This window comes from Hevea brasiliensis, chromosome 8 (genome assembly GCF_030052815.1).
Source record: "Hevea brasiliensis isolate MT/VB/25A 57/8 chromosome 8, ASM3005281v1, whole genome shotgun sequence".
NCBI lineage: Eukaryota > Viridiplantae > Streptophyta > Magnoliopsida > Malpighiales > Euphorbiaceae > Hevea > Hevea brasiliensis.
The window spans coordinates 30905516-30928804 of NC_079500.1; the positions used below are offsets into that span (position 1 = coordinate 30905516).

Sequence of the window (23289 nt, forward strand, 5' to 3'; positions counted from 1 at the left end):
TATCCCAACTCCCCTCAAATTCAATGACACAACTCCTTAGCATATCCTCAAGGACCTGACATATATTTCACATTATTATTACCATTTCAGTTCAATGTGTATTAGTTCAATTGGTTTCAATTGTTTACCTGGATTACTCTTTCTGATTGCCCATCCGTCTGAGGATGAAAAGCTGTGCTGAAGTGGAGTTGTGTACCCAAGGACTCATGCAACTTCTTCCAAAATCTCGATGTAAACCTTGGGTCTCGATCAGATATGATGGAAAGTGAAATTCCATGCAGTCTAACTATCTCACTGATATACAATTCTGCTAACTTCTCCAATGAGTAGTTAGTCCTTACTGGCAGAAAGTGTGCTGACTTCGTCAATCTATCTACTATCACCCATACTGCATCATGCTTCTTCTTGGTGAGAGGTAGACCACTTACGAAATCCATGGTGACCCGATCCCATTTCCATTCAGATATGCATATAGGCTATAGCAAACCCGATGGAACTTGATGTTCTGCCTTGACTTGCTGACATGTCAAGCATTTAGTCACATAGTCAGCTATGTCCTTCTTCATACCAGGCCACCAATACTGAAGTTTCAGATCATGATACATTTTTGTACTTCCTGGGTGCATAACATAAACACTGGTGTGTGCCTCTTTCAGAACACTGGCTTTTAATTCCCCATCATCTGGTACACATACTTGTCCTTTGTAGTACAGACACCCATCTGCTTTTATCTCATAGGCAGTTGCTTTCCCTTCTGAGATTTTACTCACAGTAGTCATTAATTTCTCATCTACCTTTTGCCCATCTAAAATCTGCTGTAGCAGGTTTGGCCTCACTTGCAACTCAGCCAAAATAGCTCCATCTTGAGCCAAGGATAGATGGGCATTCAATGATCTCAAAGCTGTGATGGATTTTCTGCTCAAAGCATCTGCAACTACATTTGCCTTCCCAGGATGGTAGTCAATTACACAATCATAGTCCTTCAGGAACTCAATCCATCACCTTTGTCTAAGGTTGAGCTCCTTCTGGGTTGGCAAGTATTTTAGACTCTTGTGGTCTGTGTAAATTTAGCACTTTTCACCATACAAGTAGTGTCTCCATATCTTCAGTGCGAAGATAATTACTGCAAGAACTAGATAATGGGTAGAGTAATTCTGTTCATGTGGCCTTAGCTGCCTGGAAGCATAAGCGACCACCTTCCCCTCTTGCATCAATACACACCCTAACCCATTATGAGAGGCTGATATTGTAGGCCACAAAGTCTTTTCCCGACACTGGCTATGTTAATACTGGTGCCTCTGTCAATATAGCCTTCAACTTCTCAAAACTAGCCTGACACTTGTCATTCCAGTCAAATCTGACATTCTTGTGTAACAACTTGGTCATTGGAGCAGCTATTAACGAAAATCCCTTCACAAATCTTCTGGAATACCCAGCTAGTCCCAAGAAACTACTGACCTCAGTTGTATTTCTGGGAGGCTTCCATTCCATCACTGCTTCTATTTTCTTGGGATCCACCCTAATCCCATCAGCTGACACTATGTGTCTAAGGAATGCAATCTCATTCAACTAAAAGTCACACTTGGACAACTTAGCATATAGCTTCTTTTCCCTCAAGGTTTGTAGAACAATCCTTAAATGCTCATCATGTTCTTCACTAGTCTTGGAATACACCAAAATATCATCAATAAAGACCACTACAAACCGATCTAGGTATGGATGAAAGATACGGTTCATAAGGTCCATGAATGCTGCTGGTGCATTTGTTAGGCCAAAGGGCATCACCAGAAACTCATAATGCCCATACCGGGTCCTGAATGCAGTCTTTGGCACATCTGCATCCTTCACCCTCAATCGATGATACGATGCGAGATCAATTTTGGAAAATACTCCTGCTCCCTTCAACTGATCAAACAGATCATCAATTCTAGGCAACGGATATTTGTTCTTCACTGTCACTTTATTCAACTGCCGGTAATCGATGCACAACCTCAAAGTCCCATCCTTCTTTTTCACAAACAGCACTGGAGCTCCCCATGGTGACACACTGGGGCGTATGAACCCCTTATCCAATAACTCCTGTAACTAGATTTTCAGTTCTTTCAATTCTGTAGGTGCCATCCTATGAGGAGCAATAGAGATTGGTGCTGTACCCGACAGTATCTCAATAGCAAATTCGACTTCCCTTTTTGGCAATAAGCCAGGCAATTCTTCAAGGAACACATCTGGGAAGTGTTTTACTGTGGTTATGTCACACAGATCTGGCTTAGCCTTCCTAATATCCACCACATGTGCTAGGTAGGCTTAACAACCTTTTCTCATCAGTTTTCTTGTAACTGTGGCTGAGATGACATTGGACAAGAAATCTGTCCTTTCCCCCACAAATGTGATCTCATTACCTTTAAGAGTTTTCAAAGAAATCCTTTTCAGTTTACAATCAACCATTGCCTGATGACATGACAACCAGTCCATTCCCAAAATCACGTCAAACTCATGGAAAGGTAACTCAATCAGGTCTGCTAAGAATTCATACCCCTGAATCCTTAACGGGTAACCCTTGTACACTTTGTTCGCCACTACATTGTGGCCCAATGAATTAGTGACTAGGATGTCTTGGTCACTCTCCTCTACTAGTATCCCCCTTTCTACAGGTAGGTTGATGTAGATGTATGAATGAGTGGATCCTGGATCCACCAATGCATGTACAGATGTATTGTAGAGGGAGAACATACCCCTGATGATGTCCGGGGCATTTTGCTCCTCCTAAGCTCTCATGGCATAGGCTCTGGTAGGTGGTATGCCCTCAGGCCTCTCTGCTGGCTCAGATGCAGGCCTCTGTGATTGTCCCACTACCTCAGATTTGCCAGATTTCCTACCCTTTTGTAGTGCAGGAGTAGGTCTGTCTGCTTGTGTTGGAGCAGTTGTAGTAGTTCTGTGTGGACAGTTCCTCAGTTGATGCTCTGTTGACCCACACCTTAAGCAGGCAGCAGTCACTCTCCAACACTCCCCCTTATGCTACTTCAAGCACTGTGGACATGCAGAAGATGCTGGGGCTGGTCCCCTGAACCCCGTCCCTGGAGAGCTGCCCACAAATGGTGTGGACTGACCTCTCCTAGGGGTGAACTGTGGCCTGGGCCCCTGAGATTGACCCTGACCTTGAGGTTGACCTGAACTCTATGCAGGTGGACCTTTAAACCTTTTTGCTGGTGCAAGAGATGAGCTAGACTGACCCGAGCCCCTCTTCTGCTGTCTCTCTCTTCTGGTCTACTCACTTATTCTAACCTTTTTAACTTTTATTGCAGGTTCCACTAACTTGGTGAAGTCTATGATTCCCAAGGAAGTAATCATGATCTTTATGTTGTCATTTAATCCCTCTTCAAATCTTTTACATCTTTCAGCTTCATTAGGGACTATCTCCCTTCCATTACGACTCAGCCTGACAAATTCCTTTTCATACTCTACCACTGTCGATTGTCTCTGCCTCAAATTAATGAACTCTCTTCTTCTCTCTTCCAGGTATACACTACCCACATATTTCTTCTTGAATTCTGAGAGGAAGAAGTCCCAAGTTATTACTTCTGGCTGTACTTCACTGGACACCGTATCCCACCATTCATTTGCATTATCTTGCAACAGAGATATAGCAGCTTCTAGGTTTTGCTCTGGAGTGCAGTGGAGTTGTTTTAAAACCCTTCCTGTTCTGTTCAACCGATTTTCGGCTGCAACAGAATCATCTTCTCTCTTGCTAAAGAAATCCACTACTCCAAATTTTCTCAGTCTTTCCAGGTGTGATTTCTATTGTGGAAGTGGTGGTGGTGGTGGCATTACCCCAACCATTTGTCTGAAGAATTCGGCCATTTGCTAGAACATGCCCTGTGGAGGCTGAGCAGGCTCTGCTTGAGCTGGCGAAGCAGGTTCTACCCTACCCCCAGTCTCAGCTACTGTAGGTGGAGCATGACTCTCCACTTACTCCTCAACTGCCCTCTGAGATGAAGGGTCCATATCCTATTTAACAAAGACAACAAATATGCATTAGTGTCACCTCGACTCTTATAAATGCAATGCATAGTATGGACTCAATCTAGGCCCATAAACGCCTAAACCGTGCTCTGATACCACTAAATGTGATACCGCCTTACCCATCTACAGTGTAGCCGAGCAAGATATACCAAGCAGTGTACCGGAACACCCTATTTTAATTCAATTATTTTTTCACTCTTCTTAATTTATTTTTTTCATAGTTATGAAGTACAATTATGAAATATAATTCATTTAAGTCATTTATTGAAATTATAATTTATTTGAGATTCCGAAAATTTTATAAAAAATCCGGTAGAGTACCGGTTAAAAATGGAGAAAACAGTTCTTCAGAAGTTGTGAAAAACACTTCCAATAATCATTTCCAATCATTCTCAAACTCCAATAACCATCAACATGGTCTCAACATTAGCAATCATTTCAAGTTCTCAACATTAATCAACAATTTCATTCAAATTAAAAATCAACTAAAATTTCATGAAGATATTCTCAAATTATATTAATTAACAAAATTCTTCAAATATGTACATCAATATATGATTACATAAATTTACTAATTTATATGAGTTCATAATTTACAAATCACAAACTACTGCCTATTACAAAATGCAAAAACATAATTTCAAAAGGGACTTAAAGGTCCTACCACTGATGCACTGTAGATGAGAGGTGACTCTGATGCTAGGTAGATCTGTGACCTCACCCAGTCTGTGGTCTGCTGGGCTCTCTGTCTATCAGAACCTAGTGGTAGGGATAATTCTCCAGAATCTACGCATGGCAAAAAGTGACGCGCTAAGCAATAATGCTTAGTGGTGCCAATAATAAAATAAAAAGAACTAATAAAAAAAATAAATATGCAGTGAGTGTATTGATGTCTCATGCAGATAAGTTTTTAATAATTATTGGTAGTCTTATTTATTTGGTACTTGTTATATTCATTATTTCATTAAATTTATCAATTTTCATTTTTCATTGCCCAAGTAACCTATACTGGATGACTGGACTGGATAAACGGATAAACTAGCATTGGGTATCAAGTACCTCGGGCCGTCACACCATCGGCCACATATGTGTCTCCCGGTGTGCAACAGAACAGCTAATAAGCTGTAATAACATTAGGTACAAGGCCAAGTCTCAACACAATGTCAGAATGGCTAAAAGCCATGATATCACAGAATGGCATAATGCCATGTGCAGTACTGCTAACTGAACCCTATTGGCATGCCAACCTATCCAAACCAATCTTGCTAGGTGTACTAGGGCATGTTACACTTTTAAACTTTACAATTCTTGAAATTTAAGTTTAGGTGTTTCTTTTCATTTCATTGGTCAACTAAATGTTGACTTTTACATAGACAATAGGTATACTGGTTCTAATACTCCCAACATACCACATTTTGCATTCTAAAATTATTGGTATTGGTTGCCAATGCCATTTCTAAGCTTAGTGCTAGCTGTTCAAAATTTTCAGATTTTAAGCCTTGTGTTTACTGTTCCATTAGTCATTTTTACAGTAGGAATTTGGCAAAAATTGTCTTCATGAAAGTTGTTCCTTATTTTGTTTAGTTACATTTCCTTTTTTGAATCACTCCGTTTGGAGTTTTGTAACTCAAGTTATAGCCTAAAAACCATAACTGGCCGGATTGGACAGAATCCAAAATTCTGGGCAAAACTGGTTCTGCCAGATTTGGTAACCTAAGTTTGATTGGCAATTTGACTAGGTTATGATCAGAATTTGGATTTGTGTTCTACATGAAAGTTGTAGGTCTATGTCTCATCTTTCCGCTGGTAAAATTTCAGGTCAATTGGACATTTCTACACTTAGTTATGACCAAATGAATAAACACTGTTCCTTTGGTCATTTTGCCCAGGCAGAATACAGGTCATCCGGATTAGGGCAATTTTTAGGCCAACTTGGTTTGGTTTTATGGGCAGGGTTTCTTCACCAAAGTTATGCCATTATGTGTCTAGTTTCATGCACAATTGGCCTTATACCAATTGAACCTATACAACTCCATTCATGGCTGTCCAAACCTACTGGACTCATTGTCAGTCCTGCAGGTTAGCCAAGGCAGCTTACCAATTTCAAATACCAAGCCACAACTCTCCTCATTTCCTCATCATAAATAGCCAAATGGTCACTAATTGACCATTTAAACTTTCATTCACCAACACATGAACAAAATTTAAGTTTTATGCCTCAAACCCTAACTCCAACAACTAAGATTTTCATATACATACAATCCATAGTTTACAACACCAACATCACGTTCAATGGTAGCCATACACAAAATTTTTAGAATAAATTGGCACTAACCTTGACTTAGGCACTTTCCAAGGCTTAAAAACTTCACTTTCTTCCTTTCAAATTACTGCCCAAAGCTTGTTCTAGTGGTAGGGATAATTTTCAATGAAGGCAAGTTAGGGTTTTGAGGTGGGTTAAGGTGGGAATTGAAGTTTTGATAAGCTTTCAATAGTGGTTTGGGTGTGGTACTGTCCCAAAGTAATCACTTTAAATATCTAGGCTCAGTCCTTCAAATAGATGGGGGATGTGAGGAAGATGTTAGTCATAGGATTAAAGCCGGATGGTTAAAGTGGAGACATGCCACGGGAGTTTTATGTGATCGTAAGATTCCCAATAAGTTGAAAGGAAAATTTTACCATACAGCCATACGACCGGCTATGTTATATGGTAGTGAGTGTTGGGCACTAAAAGAGTCGTATGCATCTAAGATAAGAGTTGCAGAGATGAGAATGTTAAGGTGTATGAGTGGCCATACTAGACTAGATAAAGTGCGTAATGAGAGTATTAGAGAAAAGGTAGGAGTTGTGCCAATTGAAGATAAGTTGAGAGAAGGGATATTGAGGTGGTTTGGTCATGTGAAGCATAGAAATACGGAGGTTCCAGTTAGACAAGTAGAGCACATTAGGTTAGAGGATAGAAAGAAAAAAAGGGGTAGACCTAAATTGACTTGGAGGAGAGTAGTACAACATGACATAGAAGCATTACACATTTTTGAGGACTTAACCCAAAATCGTTTAGAGTGGAGAAAGCGAATCCATATAGCCGACCCCAAATTTTTTGGATAAAGGCTTAGTTGAGTTGAGTTGAGTTTAATGGGCTAGCTTAATTGTGATTGGTGGGGAAAGGATTGATGACATCATGTGATGTCAAAATTGTCATTTAATCTCATTTTCTTTCATTTTCTTCTCTACTCATTTTCAGTTTAACTTTTAGCAATATTTATTCATATTTTGTGCTATAATAATTATTTACTTAACTGGACAAGTCGGCCAAAAATCATCTCTGAAGACAAAATGACCAAAATGCCCTCTGTTTGGCTTAACAGACTAAAATTGTCTGTATCGATTGAAAATTTTTTTTAAGTATTTTCTTGGCATTCTAATGCCATAGAAACCTCAATGACCCTTCTCTGGAATCCTAAAAATTATTTTATGAATTTTCCCCCAGGTCTAGGGTTCCTAGTTGCGAGAACCGCAACTTCCTACTAGGTTACCCATCGCTTGGGCACCGGCTCATTTAACTTGGTTGTATTTTATTTCTAAAATTTTTTCTAAATTTTTCTTATTAATATTTGAGTTAATTATGGTTTCTCACTTTAGTTTAAATATTTTTCCAGACGTTCTAACTATCTGGACCGACACTAGTCATCAGAACAGTAAAATGTACGAAGTTGCTACAGGGAGGATGTTACATCACCTCTTCTCTATCATGTGTTACTACAGACCAATTAACTTCTTCCTTAAGTCAAAATCACATAACCAACTTCATTATGTTTCCTAGTATAGAAAATGACTCTATAGCTTCTTGTAATCTCCCATTTTTTTCCATTCAAAATCTTCATTTTGCAGAACCCAGCAAAAAATTGACAAAGAGGTAAAACCCACCTAATACTTAAGTCATTTGAGAGAAGATGGGTAAATCCACCCCATTAGAGGCATATACTATTACCAAAATGAAAAGATCAAAGAAAAGGAAGAGAAAATGACAAACTGATAGTGAAAGGAACAAAAAGGGCATAAGTAAAAACAGTGGGACTATCGCCACTATGAGCACTTCGTATGAGGAATCTCATTGAAAAACATTGAGAAAGAGAGAGGGATGGAGGGTTATTGGGAAAGAGAAGAAAACAACAGGGTGGGGTCATGTGTTTGATTTTGGTTTATCTTTAAGGTTATTTTATTCATTTCACAGATAGTTAACGAAAAATAGACAGAAGAATAAGTTTGATAGAATTAAAATCTAGGGACTAAACTATTAACTTTTAAAAGTAGAGGAACAAGTATTAATTATGACATAACTCTGGGACTAAAAAATAATTTATCCTTTTTTTAACATCTTTTATTGGAATGTAATAATATGATATATTATATTTTTAATAAAAATTGATATAATTTTGTCTTTAGTAAATGATATAAAAATATATATACCACTTAATTTTCAGATTTGAAAGAAGTTAATTAATAGATTATTTTATTATTTTTAAATTATGTTAGTTTAATTCTTTTAATGTGTTTTGAAGAATCCAAATAGGATATTTTTATAAGGCAAATTACTTATTTTTGTCAAGCATAGAAGTTTATTCATGATAATTATATTTTATACATATTATCTGTAATATATATGTATATTTTGAAATTATATTTATATTAAGTATATTCTATTTATTTTATCTTATATTTCAAATTAAAATAATTAAATATTTTAGGATAATATTAAGTTAAAAATTATATAATGCCAATAATTTTATTTATAATTAGAAAAGATAAATAAAAATGAAAATTTAAATAAAATTATTACTTTTTAAAAATGTCAAGTGTCAATTAATGATGAAGACAAATGTAAATTTTTTGTTAACATTTTTCAATCCTTTGTTTTCATATATATATATATATATATATATATATATATATATATATATATATATATATATATATATATATATATATATATATATCAAATTAAAATTTATTACCTCTAATTCTTTTATTTATTTTCTTCAATTTACATAACTTTCTAATGAACATCTTTTTAATTGGAAAGAATATTAAAAAGCTAGATGAAAAGAGAAAATTGTATTTATTTTACTTTCTGACTAACATTGTAAATAAAAAGTCAAAATACATTTAAAAAAAAAAATATATATATATTATTTTAAATGTTATTGAAAAAAAGTTTTAAAAAATATTTTGTTGTTTTAATGGTAGGTAATACTTGACTCAAACTTCTCTCCCTCTTTCCAAACGTAAGGTTTTTCTGCACTTATTTTGTTGGTCCATAGTTTTAATGTTCTAGAACAGAGTTAAAACAAACTTATGATAGTGAAATCCTCATTAAATGTAGTAGGAAGGAGACATCACGATGAAAACTATAGAATCTGCCGACTTAAGAGTGTAACAACAAGAAATCTACATATCAAACTAATTAACAAATGGACAAGCAGTCTATATTTCTTTTTTCTAAATTCTCGATGATGTTTAAGTTATGCAAGATTGGTTCCTTTAAGATTATAATATTTATAATTTTTGAAGTATGATAAAAAATTAGAGTTTAATTATTATTTTTTTATATAAAAATAATTTAATCTTTGAAGTATAATTCTGTTAATAAGGTAATCTTTTTGTTAAAATTTATCATTAATGAATTAAAAACTATAATAATTTAGTTCATTTTTTTTGCTTCAACAATTTTAGTCATTACAGTCTTAATATTTATAATAATTTAATCTCTTAAATTTAGATTGCTTGGTTTAATTATGATTAACTGATTGAAAATTTTAATATAATCATTATTTTATTTCCAAAAAAATAAATAAATTCAATTATAATTTTTGTCATATATTAGAGTCTAAATTATAAGATATTTTAGTCTAACACAAAAGAGATAATTCATAAATCATATGTGAAGGTGTGATTTTAAATTAGTCTAAAGAAAATATTTTGTCTCAATTAACATGTTGACTAATTAGAGAATACCCTTGATGATAAGTAAAAAAATATAAAAATATTCAATTTAATTCTTATCAGCATTCTTTTTCTGCATTCTGAAATTTTTATTAAATATCTATATGAAACATTTTAATTATTCGAAAAGCAATATGTTTTTTTTTTTAAATTTTATAACAAATTTATCATGAATTTCTCAATTTTAATATTTACATTTTTAGATAATTAGTCCTAATTAATATATGTTAAATTAAAAAAAATAAAAGAGAATAATTGAATAATAAGAAATTAGTAAAGTTTGAAAACTAGAATGTTAAAAAATTTAATTTAATTGATTTTTTATTTTTATATTTGAATGAAATTTTATATTTTTTTTAATTTAAAAGATATTTTAAAAATAAAAATTAAATATTATTATATTCAAATTTAATTAAAAAAAAATAGAGCATTTTGCATGACTTATTTGACCGATTGTAATTATTATAATGCCATCGTCACTGCTTGCGTGCCCAACTTCATAAAACTTGGTCTATTCTACAATAGAAAGAATTGATATAATTGACCATTTCTATAAATAATTAATAGCGCCATCTGCCCATTTTACGCTACTGCTTAACCGAGAAAGATAAATTTTATTTTATTACATAATTTATTGTTATTTTTTTAATTTTCTTGCATTATAGATTAATTTTCGAACACTTTATGAAATAAAATATTAAACTTAATCTTATAAAAATTAAATATTCATGAAAGATAATGTTTTATTTCATCACTGAATTAGTTAATTTGTTTCTAAATTTAATATTGGAAGTGCATTATCCATTTCTTCACTTATTTAAAATACAAATACATATATAAATTAACATCATAATTAGCTGGTTTAAATTCTAAAATCTATTCTTAATTTGCTTCCATATTGAGCGAGACAACATTATTATTATTATTATTATTATTATTATTATTATTATTATTATTATTCAAATTTAATTTATTATAAATTTAAAATATAAATATGTAAATATCATTTATTTTAATATTATATATATAATTATTTATAAAATTTAAAAATTTATTCTTAAATACATTTTTAATATTTAAAGTACAAGAATTTAATATTGACATTTGAAATTCATCATGTTGCGTATGTATTTTGTTTTACTTTATCATTTTATTGGTATATGTCAATTAATTTAAAAAAATATTCTATTAATTAACTTATTATTTATGGTCATCTGAAATAAAATTATAATTAATTAAAAATTTTATCATTAACATAATTTTATAATATGATTATGAAAATATAAAATATAAAAATATATATTAATTTATAGTACAAAATGATAAATAATTCGAATAATATGCAGGCAAAACAACTAATTTTTACCTAAACTTGATCTATTATGAATTAAGGCACAATACATATAATGAAACTTATATATAAAAATAAGTGAGACCCATGTATTTATATCTTGGGTTAATGATGGTTAGTTAAGTTTGTTCCATTTACCATATACAGTAAATCTTACCTATACTCCCAAACTAATATTTAAATATCACATTATATAAAATATAAAATTGTGATAAGTCCTATCAAAAATTACAGTTAATTAAAATTTTATTGTTTGAGTAGTGTATATACACCCTATTGCTTTCAAGAATTTTCTACATATACATAATATTGTGGAGTAATTCTTACAATCAATCAACAATAACCATTTCAATTAAAATCATGGTTGTTAAGAGTTTTCCCATATTTTATGCAGGACCAACGTTATATATCAGCATCAGAATTAGCTGGCCTGCTACACTTTTCATTCCTATCCCTCCTCTTACCTACAATTAAAACGAGATTTCATATCAGTTTTTATTCATTCCTCTCTTTCTCTCTCTCCATATGGATTCAACGAGCTCTGAAATTGCCCTAGATTACTCTCCCTTTCTCCGCACATACAAAGATGGCAGAGTAGAGAGACTTATGGGCATCCATGTCGTCCCTCCTTCTCTGGATCCCAAAACCAATGTCCAATCTAAAGATGTCATCTATTCACAAGAACAAAATCTACCCTCCAGACTCTTCCTCCCCAAAAACATCAACCCTAACCAAAAACTCCCTGTCCTTGTCTACTATCACGGCGGTGGCTTCTGCATTGAATCCCCCTTCTCTCCTCACTACCATAACTTCTGTAACAAGTTGGTCGCAGAGGCTAATATCATCATAGTTTCTATAGATTACAGAAGAGCCCCAGAGCACCATCTACCAGCTGCATATGATGATTCGTGGACTGTACTCGAATGGGTTGCTTCCCATGTTAATGGAGATGGTCCTGATGAGTGGCTGAACCATCATGCAGATCTGAATTCTGTGTTTTTCTCCGGCGATAGTGCTGGTGGGAATATTGCACACCGTATGGCCATGAAATATGGGGAACAGAAATTATCTGATATTAATCTTGTGGGAATTGTTCTAATACATCCATATTTCTGGGGTAAAGAACCTATTGGTAATGAGGTTAAAGAAGCAGAAACAAGATCAAAGATTGAAGGGTTCTGGTATTTTGCATATCCTGCAGCTAGTGGGAGTGATGATCCTTGGATTAATCCTGCTACCGATCCATTGTTTGGTAGCTTGGGATGCAGCAGGGTGCTTATATTTGTTGCTGAGAAGGACTTTTTGAGAGATAGAGGATGGTATTATTCTGAGCTTTTGAAAAAGAGTGGTTGGGAAGGATCGGTAGAGGTAATTGAAGCTAAAGAAGAGAACCATGTGTTTCATTTGTTTAATCCTGAGAATGAGAATGCCAAGGCTTTGCTTAAAAGTATGGCTTCTTTCATAAATCAAGAAGAGAAGTCTTGAGAATATGTATATTATGTTTTTCAGTTCATCGTCTCCGATAAGAGTTTCAATCTAAAAGAAAGCTTTATGATTCTTAAAATGACTATACTCTTAAATTATATTTTATACTATCTTAAATTTATGTGTAAAGTGATAATCCCTCTTTTCTTTTTATGAAACAAATTATATGTAAAGTGATTTTAACGATAAGAATGTTCGTTTTATAAAAATTTCAGTTTAATTGATATGATGAAATTAATTATTAGATAGAAAAAAAAATATTTACTTAATTAGCATAGTGATTAAGATTTTTTAATTAATTATAATTAAAATTTTAATTCAAAATTTTATACATCTTACAATAATTCTACTACTAATAAATTATTGTTGATTGATACTACTTGATATCGTGGATTTATCTAATTAAAATTACTGAGGATTCTGAGCCAAGATTAAGTCATTTTTTTTCATTAAGAATCCAATTATAATAACAATAATAATAATAATAATAATCAAAATTTTCTAATTTGGTTATTTTAATTTTTATTTTTATCGGATCAAATTTGATTTTGTCGTGGATTCAATTTAATTTGGTTGAACTTTAAAATTTATTTTATTTTTATTTTTATTTTAATTTTTACCAAAAATATTAACATATTAATTGTTTAAGTATATTCAATTTATTTTTATCGAATTAATGCGAATATACTTTAAAAAAAAATTGCAAACAAGTAAACTTAAATCCATCTTTTTCATTGCCATGACTAACAATATGAAATGGACACAAATTTTCTATAACAATTCAAATAATTAATGTGTTTTGACTGTGACTTAAGCTATACAAGAATTGTTAAACTCATAATATTTATTTAACATACATCAAGCGTATATAAATAGAGTGAGGAGTATAACTAAACCCGAGAATTATTTAATATTCATAACTTATCATATAACATATTTACATAAAAATATGAGAAGTTCAACTCACTCTCAATGATCTGAACTCTAAAAGTCATCCATATAACATCACAATTCTAGGCTATACGTTTTTTTGTAATTTGCAATTATAGTCAAATATTTTAATTTTATTACAAATCTCAACTTTTAAGATTAGGTGCAACTATAACAAAAGCTCAAAATTGATTTAGAAAAATTTAAATTGATTTAAAAAAATTTAAATTTTATCCACTAAAACTACAATTATAGTAACCAAATGCCCTAAATTTTAAATTTTATTACCCAAATCCACAAAAATGCATCTATATATGTAACACTCTAAATTTTTAAATAATTATTTTATATATAAATATAAATAAATTATTTTATTAAATATTTTGAGAATTTACTTGAAAGTTTTTGAATTTTAAAAATCGGGTTTGATTTTCTTAAAATAATAAATTTCATTAATTTTTATAAATTAATTTAAAGGCCACGTGATAAATTTAAAAATATATTTGGACTTCATGAATTTTTTTGAGTTTTTTGTAATTTTTTTTAAATTTTTAGTCCTCATTTTTGGTCCCAAGGCAGAGTAAAAAATTTAATTTTGGGTTTCTTGAATCCAATCAGATCGGACTAGTCGAGTCGAACCAGTTCCTCTTCCTTTTCTTCCTCCTTCTCCCGCACTCCCAACGTCTCTCCTCTCTCTCCATTTTCTCAATCATCCTCCCTCCTCCTTGCCAGCCACCACTTTCCTTCCCCTCCCCAACCTGCTGCCGATCGCCCTCCAGATCGCTGAAAAACTTACCAAAATCCTCAACCATCATCGCGCGATGCTTCAACTTCTAAGGCCAAATCCGACTGACCATACTACCAATCGGACTGAGTCTTGTCCCAAACACCTTATACTTCTCAAGAGCTTTCCATAGACACTAATATCACAAATTTTCATCCAATTTTAGCCCGGGAAGTTTTAGACCATTTTGAATTTTGGCTAAATATTTCCCAAACCGGAAATCCGATGAAAAATTCTGAGAGTACCAGTATGCTCCACTCGATGAGAACTTCGCAATAAAATAAATTTCAAAATTTTTTGACACTAAAAATCCAATGAGTCCCATGGACTTCATAGTATTTTTTGGGTTTTAAACGAGCTTATTTAATTTTGTAAAAATATATTATAACCCCTGGTAGTATAGGCTTCGTGTAAGTACCTTCGTTTCATGGAAATTAGATCGGTGCCTAGATCTACAATTTCAAGTCAGACAGACAGGCTACCGGAATAATTTCAAAATCGGATTGGAATTGCAGTCCTTCCCACCATTTGCAGATGCCCAGATGCGTTCCAAGCATCTAAATTGGCGTAGGTAAATATAACACCCCTATTTGCATAGCCTGATATATTTCATTGTTCTGATGACCGGTGTCGGTCTGGATAATTAAGGGGATTAGAACCATATCTAAGATAAGTAGATAAGCCCTGAAAACAAATAATTAGTAATTGTCAAATAGTTAAGTATAAATAAGAAAAATAGTACACAAGAAGTTAAATGAGCCGGGAGTCATAGCGATGGGTAACCTTATCGGGAAGGATTGCGAGGTCAGTCTAAACTCAAATTTCGAATAGTAAAATATGATGTCACAGTCCTTAAGACTATTGTGAACACAGTGGAAAAGAGAAAATAAAAAAAAAAAAGAATTGTTAAGTAGGTCAAATAATTAGGTCAGGGATCCAGAAGAAATATTGAATTATTTACAAATCGGATCGAACCGGCGAGGGGCAAATTGGTCAATACACCCCTAGAGATGACTTATGATCTAACTGTCCAATAAAATATGAGAAATGAAAATTTTGAAATATATAATTAAATTGAAGAAGTTATAGAAAAACAAAAGGAAAAGAAAACAAATTTAATTAAGGATGATGACATCATCATGGTGACATCATACATGAGGTCATAAATAATTTTTATTTATTTAATAATTTGACTAAGTCAATTAGAAGATAAATATACAAAATTAAAGAGACAAAATTCATTTTCTTCCTCTCTCCTTGAGCCGACCGAACCTCCCTTCTCTCTAAACTCCATGACTTTCCACCATTGATAAGTTATTCAAGCTTGAATAACTTGAATTTCTCCCACAATTTCTAACCTTAAACCCTAGAAAACTTCTAAATTACCCTAGAAAGGAAGAATTGAGGAAAGAAAAAGTGAAGAATTGGAGGAAAAAGTGAGGATCAAGGACTTCACCTAAGGTTAGTGTTGTAACTTTCAATTTTATATTTAAATGCATGCTTAGCTACTTAAATTAACTTAGAAATTAAAGAAAATAAACAAAAACAAAATGATATGTTAAAGAACTACATGAATTTCAGCCTAGAGGTAGCGAAATAGGGTTGAGTTATTTTGATGCCTAAAAAGTTATTAAGTGCAATGGAGTGTGTAGGTACTAATTATGCATTTAGATTGTACCAATTGAGCTAAGCATGAAAATTAGGGTTTTGGCACCTAGGGTTTTGGGAGGAAAAATGTAAGAATTAGCCAAATGATGTGTTTGGCCTTGCTGGAGTTGAGAAATGGTCATGTATGACCAATTGTGATTTTTAGGAAGTGTTGGAATTAAGTTTGAATTCGGATTGGTTATGGCCATTCTGCAGGCAGCATGACCAAGATCCATTTCAGGGATCAAAACTGAAAATTTACCAACCCAATTGGTGTGAAGCCAATTGGTAATGAAACTAGACACAAAATGGCATATTTTTCATTCAGGAATCATGCCCAGAAAGTGGCCATAACTTAGTAAACAAATTGTCTAAATTTGGATTAGGCAAATTGACCTGTACAAAAATGACCAAATGAATAGTATTTGTTCATTTAGCCATAACGTGGGCTAAGCAGGTCCAAATGACCTGAAATTTTACCAGTAGAAAGCTGAGACATAGCCCTACAACTTTCATGAAGAACACAAGTCCAAATTATGCCCTTAACCAAGTCATTTAGCCACCCAAAGTTAGTGACCCAAAACTGCTAGAATCAAATTAGGTGCCCAGAAAATCTGAGTAAGACCAATCCGGCTAGCTATGTTCAAATGGCTATAACTTGAGCTAAAAAACTCCAAATGGAGTTATTCAAGAAGGAAAATAAAGTTAAGGCAATAAGGAACAACTTCTATGAAGAAAACTTAGCCAAATTCTAATAGCAACATAACCATTGGAACAGTACAAAACAGGACACCAAAACTGAAAATTTGAAATTTGTGCCTACAAGACTTAAGATTTGAGAAAACGACCAAAACTAACAAATTAGGTAACCAAAATGTGGTATGTGGGTGAAATTAGAATTTCCATATCTGTTAAGCATTAGAAAGTCAACAAATTAACTTGAATAGTGTCATGAATAGTAACCCCAAAATACAAATTTTAAAGAACGTCAAGTTTAGCATGTTTAAGCTTGGTATAAGTAGATTTGAATTCCTTTTTGGATTTATAATAAATTATGATACTGAAACACTGTGAAATTATGTGTTCAGTTGAGAAGAATACCAGAAAAGAACCCGAGGCATCGAGTGAAGGTCAAGAGGCGACTCGTTTAAGGTTTGTGCACAACATAGAATTTTTGTAAATTTTCTTCTGCAAATTGTTTTGAATGAATTGTGATATTAAATTGTGACTTAATTGTATTGAAATGTTTATTATGCTTTTGACTTAAATTGTTGAAAGTTTACTTGTATGTGTTTAAAATGGTAATAAATGTTTGATAAATTGTTAAGATAGTTTTGAAACCACAGTGTCATGACCATATATTTGAATGCCTCACTAGCATGACTAGTGGGGGAAATTAGTTTCGAATTTTGATTCCTCCTCTGGCTGAAGTGTTGAGGTGTGTGCCAGTAGAAGAAGAAATTGAATGGATGTCACACCGTACCCCTCTGTAAGGCATAACATGATCCCGTAGTATACTTAATGAATTACCAACTTCGTCTACTAATAACCCATTAAATACACTACAAGGGATTTTAAAACTTTTCTTACTTCTTTTTACAGTGGTGAGTACTATTTACAGGTGTTAAAAATTTTTTGAGCTGAAGTGAAACAGCTAACACATTTGAAATATTAGTAATTTTCGTAAAAATTTTGGCGAAGTGCTATCTGTGTTTTGAATAAAACAGTTCTTCAAAAACCTGTAAAAAGCACTTCAAATATATTTCTCAATCTTAACTCCAACATTTAATCAACTCAAATCCACAATAATTTTTCAGTTTTATCAAATGCTGAGACAAAAGAAATATATCACAAATTTTTATAAGCCAAAATAATTTACAATTTATTTTACAACTTCAATGTACAATTTTAATTTACAACTGCTCAAAACCAAGAACACTATATACATACAGTGAACATACATTACAATACAAAATGCAAAATATGGTATACTCAATATACCCGATGAACTCTCAATATAGCATTAGCAGCCTAGTCTGCTACCCTCTCAGTCTATCTACCTGCGACAGCAATAAAAAGCTATCGCTAAGTAAAATTTACTCAGTGGTGCACAATAACAATTTGAAATGCGATATATAAATCTTTTATTGACAATTCACAAATCAAATAATTCACAATTCCATTTCACAATTTACAAAGTTCATATAACACAAATTTGATCAAATAACTGAATAACACAGTTTTGCCAATCAACAACACAATTTGATCAAATAACTGAATAATACGGTTTTGCCAATCAATAACACCATTTGATCAAATAACTAAATAATACAGTTTTGCCAATCAATAACTCCATTTGATCAAATAACCGAATGATGCAGTTTTGCTAATCAATAACACCATTTGATCAAATAACTGAATAATGCAGTTTTGCCAATCAATACCACCATTTGATAAAATAACTGAATAATATAGTTTTTCCAATCAATAACACAATTTAGGCCGTGACACAATTTTTTCGTACATGCCGTGTTGTACACCACGACAAGACACACTCACCCCAATAATCGAAATCAATGAGCGAGGAAGCTAGCTAAATAATGAGTACTCATCCACACTCACCTCAGACTAGCAAGTCAAAGAGGGAGAAACATAATCACACTCACCCCAGACTGATAAGTCAAAGAGGGAGGAATATAATAAGAGTGTCATGCCAAGTGTGAATCAAAACAATTCCAAATCACAATATTTCATACAATTTCCAAATCACATTTTATCTCAAAATTTCCATTTGCAAAGTAGGCAACATAATAATTTCCAAATAAGATTCTCAAAGCCAAAACAATAAAAAATTATTCATAACTCATTTCTCCAAATAAATTATCTAGTAAAAGCAGTGAATATAAAAAATATTATGCACAGACACAATTTAAAACTATAATGTTCAAATAAATTTTTAAGTAGAAAATAAAAACTCAAAATTATTGTGCACAAACAGAATTTAAAACAATAACATATAAATAATCATAATTTATTTCAATTGAAAAATTCAAAAGAAATAACTATTGTGCACAAACCTCTGATATATGCCTCTTGGCCCTAACTTAGTGTTCCTTATGCTTCTCAATATCCTTTTCAACTGAAACACACAATTTAAAGTGTTTCAGTACTCAATGAATTTGTTTCTAACAATAAAATCTAATATTTAAATTTTCTTGGTATTATTCCCCTCAATTCATTTTATTAGTCAACCTATAATATTGACCCTTGATGCACTCTAAGTGAGTCAATTCTAATGTTACCAATATGTCACATTTGTAGCCTTTTAGTATTGGTACATGTTACTAAATTTATTTCCATGTATAGTGCATTTTATTGCAATTTGTCAGATCCCGGTATACTAATTTGACCTAACCGGGTGACCTAATTTCCTCGGTTTTCGGGTTTCGGTTAAAATTATAAACTTATAGGTCTATGTCATATTGCACGTGGGGCAAAATTTCAGGTCATTCTAAGTTTACTAGACCAAGTTATGGTCACTTTACTATTGCTGGTTAGAATGTACCAAAATGGTCATTTTAGGTCATTTTTAGGTTACTTTTGGTTCGGCCAGTTTTTGGACCTGAACTTGTGCAAGCTATTTGACTTGCTTATGGTCATTTCTGGGTGTTGATGTCTTCATAAGAGTTGTAGATATATGTCTTAACTATTCATGGTAAAAATTTTAGGTCAATTGGACTGTTTTGAGTGAGTTATGGCCAAAACATCAACTACTGCCCAAATGGTCAATTTTCAAGCCTTAAATGCACTAATCCGGATTTGGTCACTTTTCAAGTCACCTTCCAAGCAGAATTTTGGTAAGCTTCCTTCATGAAAGTTGGCACATTTTGTGCCTATTTTCACCTCCAATTGGTCTCATACCAATTGGAGCTACACACTTAAGGTTCTAAGTCAAAACCTACACTGCCCTATTGCACATTGTTCATCTTTTACCAATTACATATTCAATGCTTTCTAAGTTACACATTCATGCCAATTCTGGTTTGTACCATAACATAAACACATTTAGCAACTCATTTTTGGTCATTTTGGTAGCTTATAACCATTCTCAATATGCACATTATAGTACAGAATTTACCAAGTCCAAATTACAAACAATTTAGCCACATAACCTAGCTCATTTACATGTCCACATTCAAACCCTTATACCCATATGCATACTGCCATAACAAGCACCATAATTCAATAATATAATTCCATAAACCAACCCATGAAATAACATATTTGATCTACACTTCAACTTTGCCGAATTGTACATCTCTTCAATTAGCTTCCAAGCTTCCAAAATCAAGTGTACTTTCACATACATTTAGTATACATCACCCAATTTATTCCTACACACATAAACACTTCATTAACACTTTAATCTACCATTTAAATGCAAGGATAAACTGCCCTTATTGAAGTTCCATGGCTGCCAAAAATATACCTCTCCCTTAACTCATCAAACTTCAAAAATCCTTCCACAATTCAACTACCCATAACATCCATACAAAGTTTAATGAAACAAACATCAAAAATACATACTTACCACTTTTGAAATTCTTCAAAACCTTGACTAAACTTGATTTTCTTACTGCCTATCTACTGCCTAAGTTGTGTAGAACAGTTTTTGTGAAGGAATCAAGTGGAATGGAGGTGGAATTCATGGTTGCATGGAGCTTGTGCATTTCGGCCATGGAGGTTTTCCTTCAAAAGCATTTCGGCTGGCTGTCCAAGGTTGAAGAAGATGAGTTATTTCTGCCCAAAAGATGTGTAGTGGTCCACTTAAGTGGAGTGAGAGGAGCACTAAGTAGAAATTTAATGTTTATTTATCCTAAGGTTTCCAAATTCCCCATTTAACTCCTATCTTTTGCTATTTACATTAGGTACCACTAATTTAATTTTTCATGACATTTTCCAAGTGTAATATCATTTATTTTTAATGGAAATTTAGTTCAAAAGACAACTCGGGGTGTCAAATGACCACAATGCCCCTGTTCGGGTTGCATTCTCGATTTTTCGGTAACACCGAGTTTTGTCTGTTTTTCGATTTCTTACTTTTTCTTTGTACTAATTAATTAATTTTTCTTTGATATTTCTAATGATATTTATACTTCAATAGGTCTTTAATTATGTCTTAAAAATATTTTCCAGGGTTCCCCGCAGTCCAGGACTAGTCAACAGTCCACGCCGCAATTTCCCGGTACGGTCACCCATCGCTAGGGTTCTCGGCTCGTTTAACTTGGTTAAATTTCATTGCTATTATTTTTTCCTTTGTTTCTCTTATATTTTCTTTTCTTGTATTTCATTATTTTATGTCTCCTCATCTATATCTAATTGTAGTTCTAGGCATCCTAGCTATCCGGACAACACTGGTCACCGGAATAATAGAACACACTATCGAACATAGGGGTGTTACAATGGATATCCATATATTTGAGCCAGCTAGCCTTGTGATGTGATTTCTCATAAGCCTCTGGCTATTGAGATGATTATTGTTTCGAATGGCATGATATAACTGTGTGTTTTAATGAAATTTGTTTGAGACTTTCAAAATGAAATTTTTTGGATTAAAAGCTTATAAATCATGTTTTGTATTTATTTCTCATATTCAGTTCAGTTTTTGAATAAATATGATTTAAATTCTACATAAATGTTATTTTAGTATGTTGTGCACCACTGAGTCATAGTACTCAGCGATGGCTATTATTGCTGTCACAGATATAGAAACTAGAGGAGCAGTAGAGTGAGCTGCTGAGGATTGTGGAGCCAACTTCCCTGAAGTTCTATTGGGTATATTTTATACCCTGATTGTAACAATTATTTGGATGTATGTAAATGTATATACATATAGAACTGGTCATGAGCAGTTGTATAAAGTTTGTAATAATATTAGTTTGGATTTTTCTAATGTAAATTCTGGATTGATGAATGAAGTTATTTTGTTTTAATTTGAACGAAATTACTTAGTATTATTTTTGATGATGTTTGAATTGGAAATTATTGATTTGAATTTTGGAATTTGAGAAATGATGTTGAAATTTGTTGTGGTGGATGTTGAGTTGATGAGATAAATCATTGGAAGTGTTTTTTTTCAGGTATTTGAAGAACTGTTTTATCAAAATACAGACGGCACTCTGCTGAAATTTTTTTAAAATTTGCGGACAAATAAAAAGGAACAAAAATTTTAACTAGTTTTCAAACTTTAATTAAATGTTTTAACACCTATTAGTAAATGCGCACCACTTCTAAAAAAGTAAGAAAATGATTTTAAAATCCCTTGAAGGGTAATTAATGAGTTATCGGTAGGTGAAGTTCAGTAGTTCATTAGTTATTCTACGGGATCATGTTATACCTTACAGAGGGGTAAGGTGTGACATGTTTTAGTGGTATTAGAGCAAATTTTTGAAGTATGTTTTAACTTGTGAAATTGTGTCTTATCTTTGTTAAGTACAACTACTTAAAGTCCTTAATTGTTACATACAGTGCATTATATCATAAATATGAACTAACGGAGGGAAATCTCCTTGTGTTATTTGTTCAGGAGATATCCTAACTCTAGACTGATATGGAGGTAGGGGATCGCTCTGTTGAGCAATCTGTTGAAGCTGAGGCACAAGGGGAAGCCCCAGCTCTACAAAATGTCAGTGGGTTAGTGGCACCAGCCCTATAAATGCCGCAGTTTTTTGCACAGTTCGCATAGCAGATGGCGGTAATGTTTCAACAGATGGCTGGGGATATGCCTGCTCAAGCTCCACCCCAGACTTCTGTGGTGCAACCTCAAGCTCCAATAAGACAGTATGATAAACTGTTGAAGTATGGGGCTACGAAATTTAAGGGTACAGTAGACCCACTAGAGGCAGAGCAATGGTTGGAAAGAATGGATAGAGTATTTAACAAATTGCACTGCCAAGATGAACTGAAATTTGAATATTCGATATCTTTGCTACAAGGGGATGCTTATGATTGGTGGAAAACCATCCCCCACAGCTTGGCTAAACCACCAGTACTGACCTGGGATGACTTC

General features: G+C 33.0%; 1 protein-coding gene across 1 annotated transcript; it reads left to right on the plus strand.

Annotated features, from left to right (window-relative positions):
- The first annotated feature begins 11744 nt into the window (after positions 1-11744).
- Positions 11745-12988, plus strand: LOC110667199 (probable carboxylesterase 7). The gene has a single exon (XM_021827980.2). The coding sequence runs from the start codon at positions 11900-11902 to the stop codon at positions 12857-12859; it is 960 nt and encodes a 319-aa protein (XP_021683672.2). The 5' UTR covers positions 11745-11899; the 3' UTR covers positions 12860-12988.
- The last annotated feature ends 10301 nt before the right edge of the window (positions 12989-23289 follow it).

What these genes read in the sequence shown, in the direction of transcription:
- LOC110667199 (XM_021827980.2), top strand. Translation starts at nt 11,900, where the DNA reads ATGGATTCAACGAGCTCTGAAATTGCCCTAGATTACTCTCCCTTTCTC.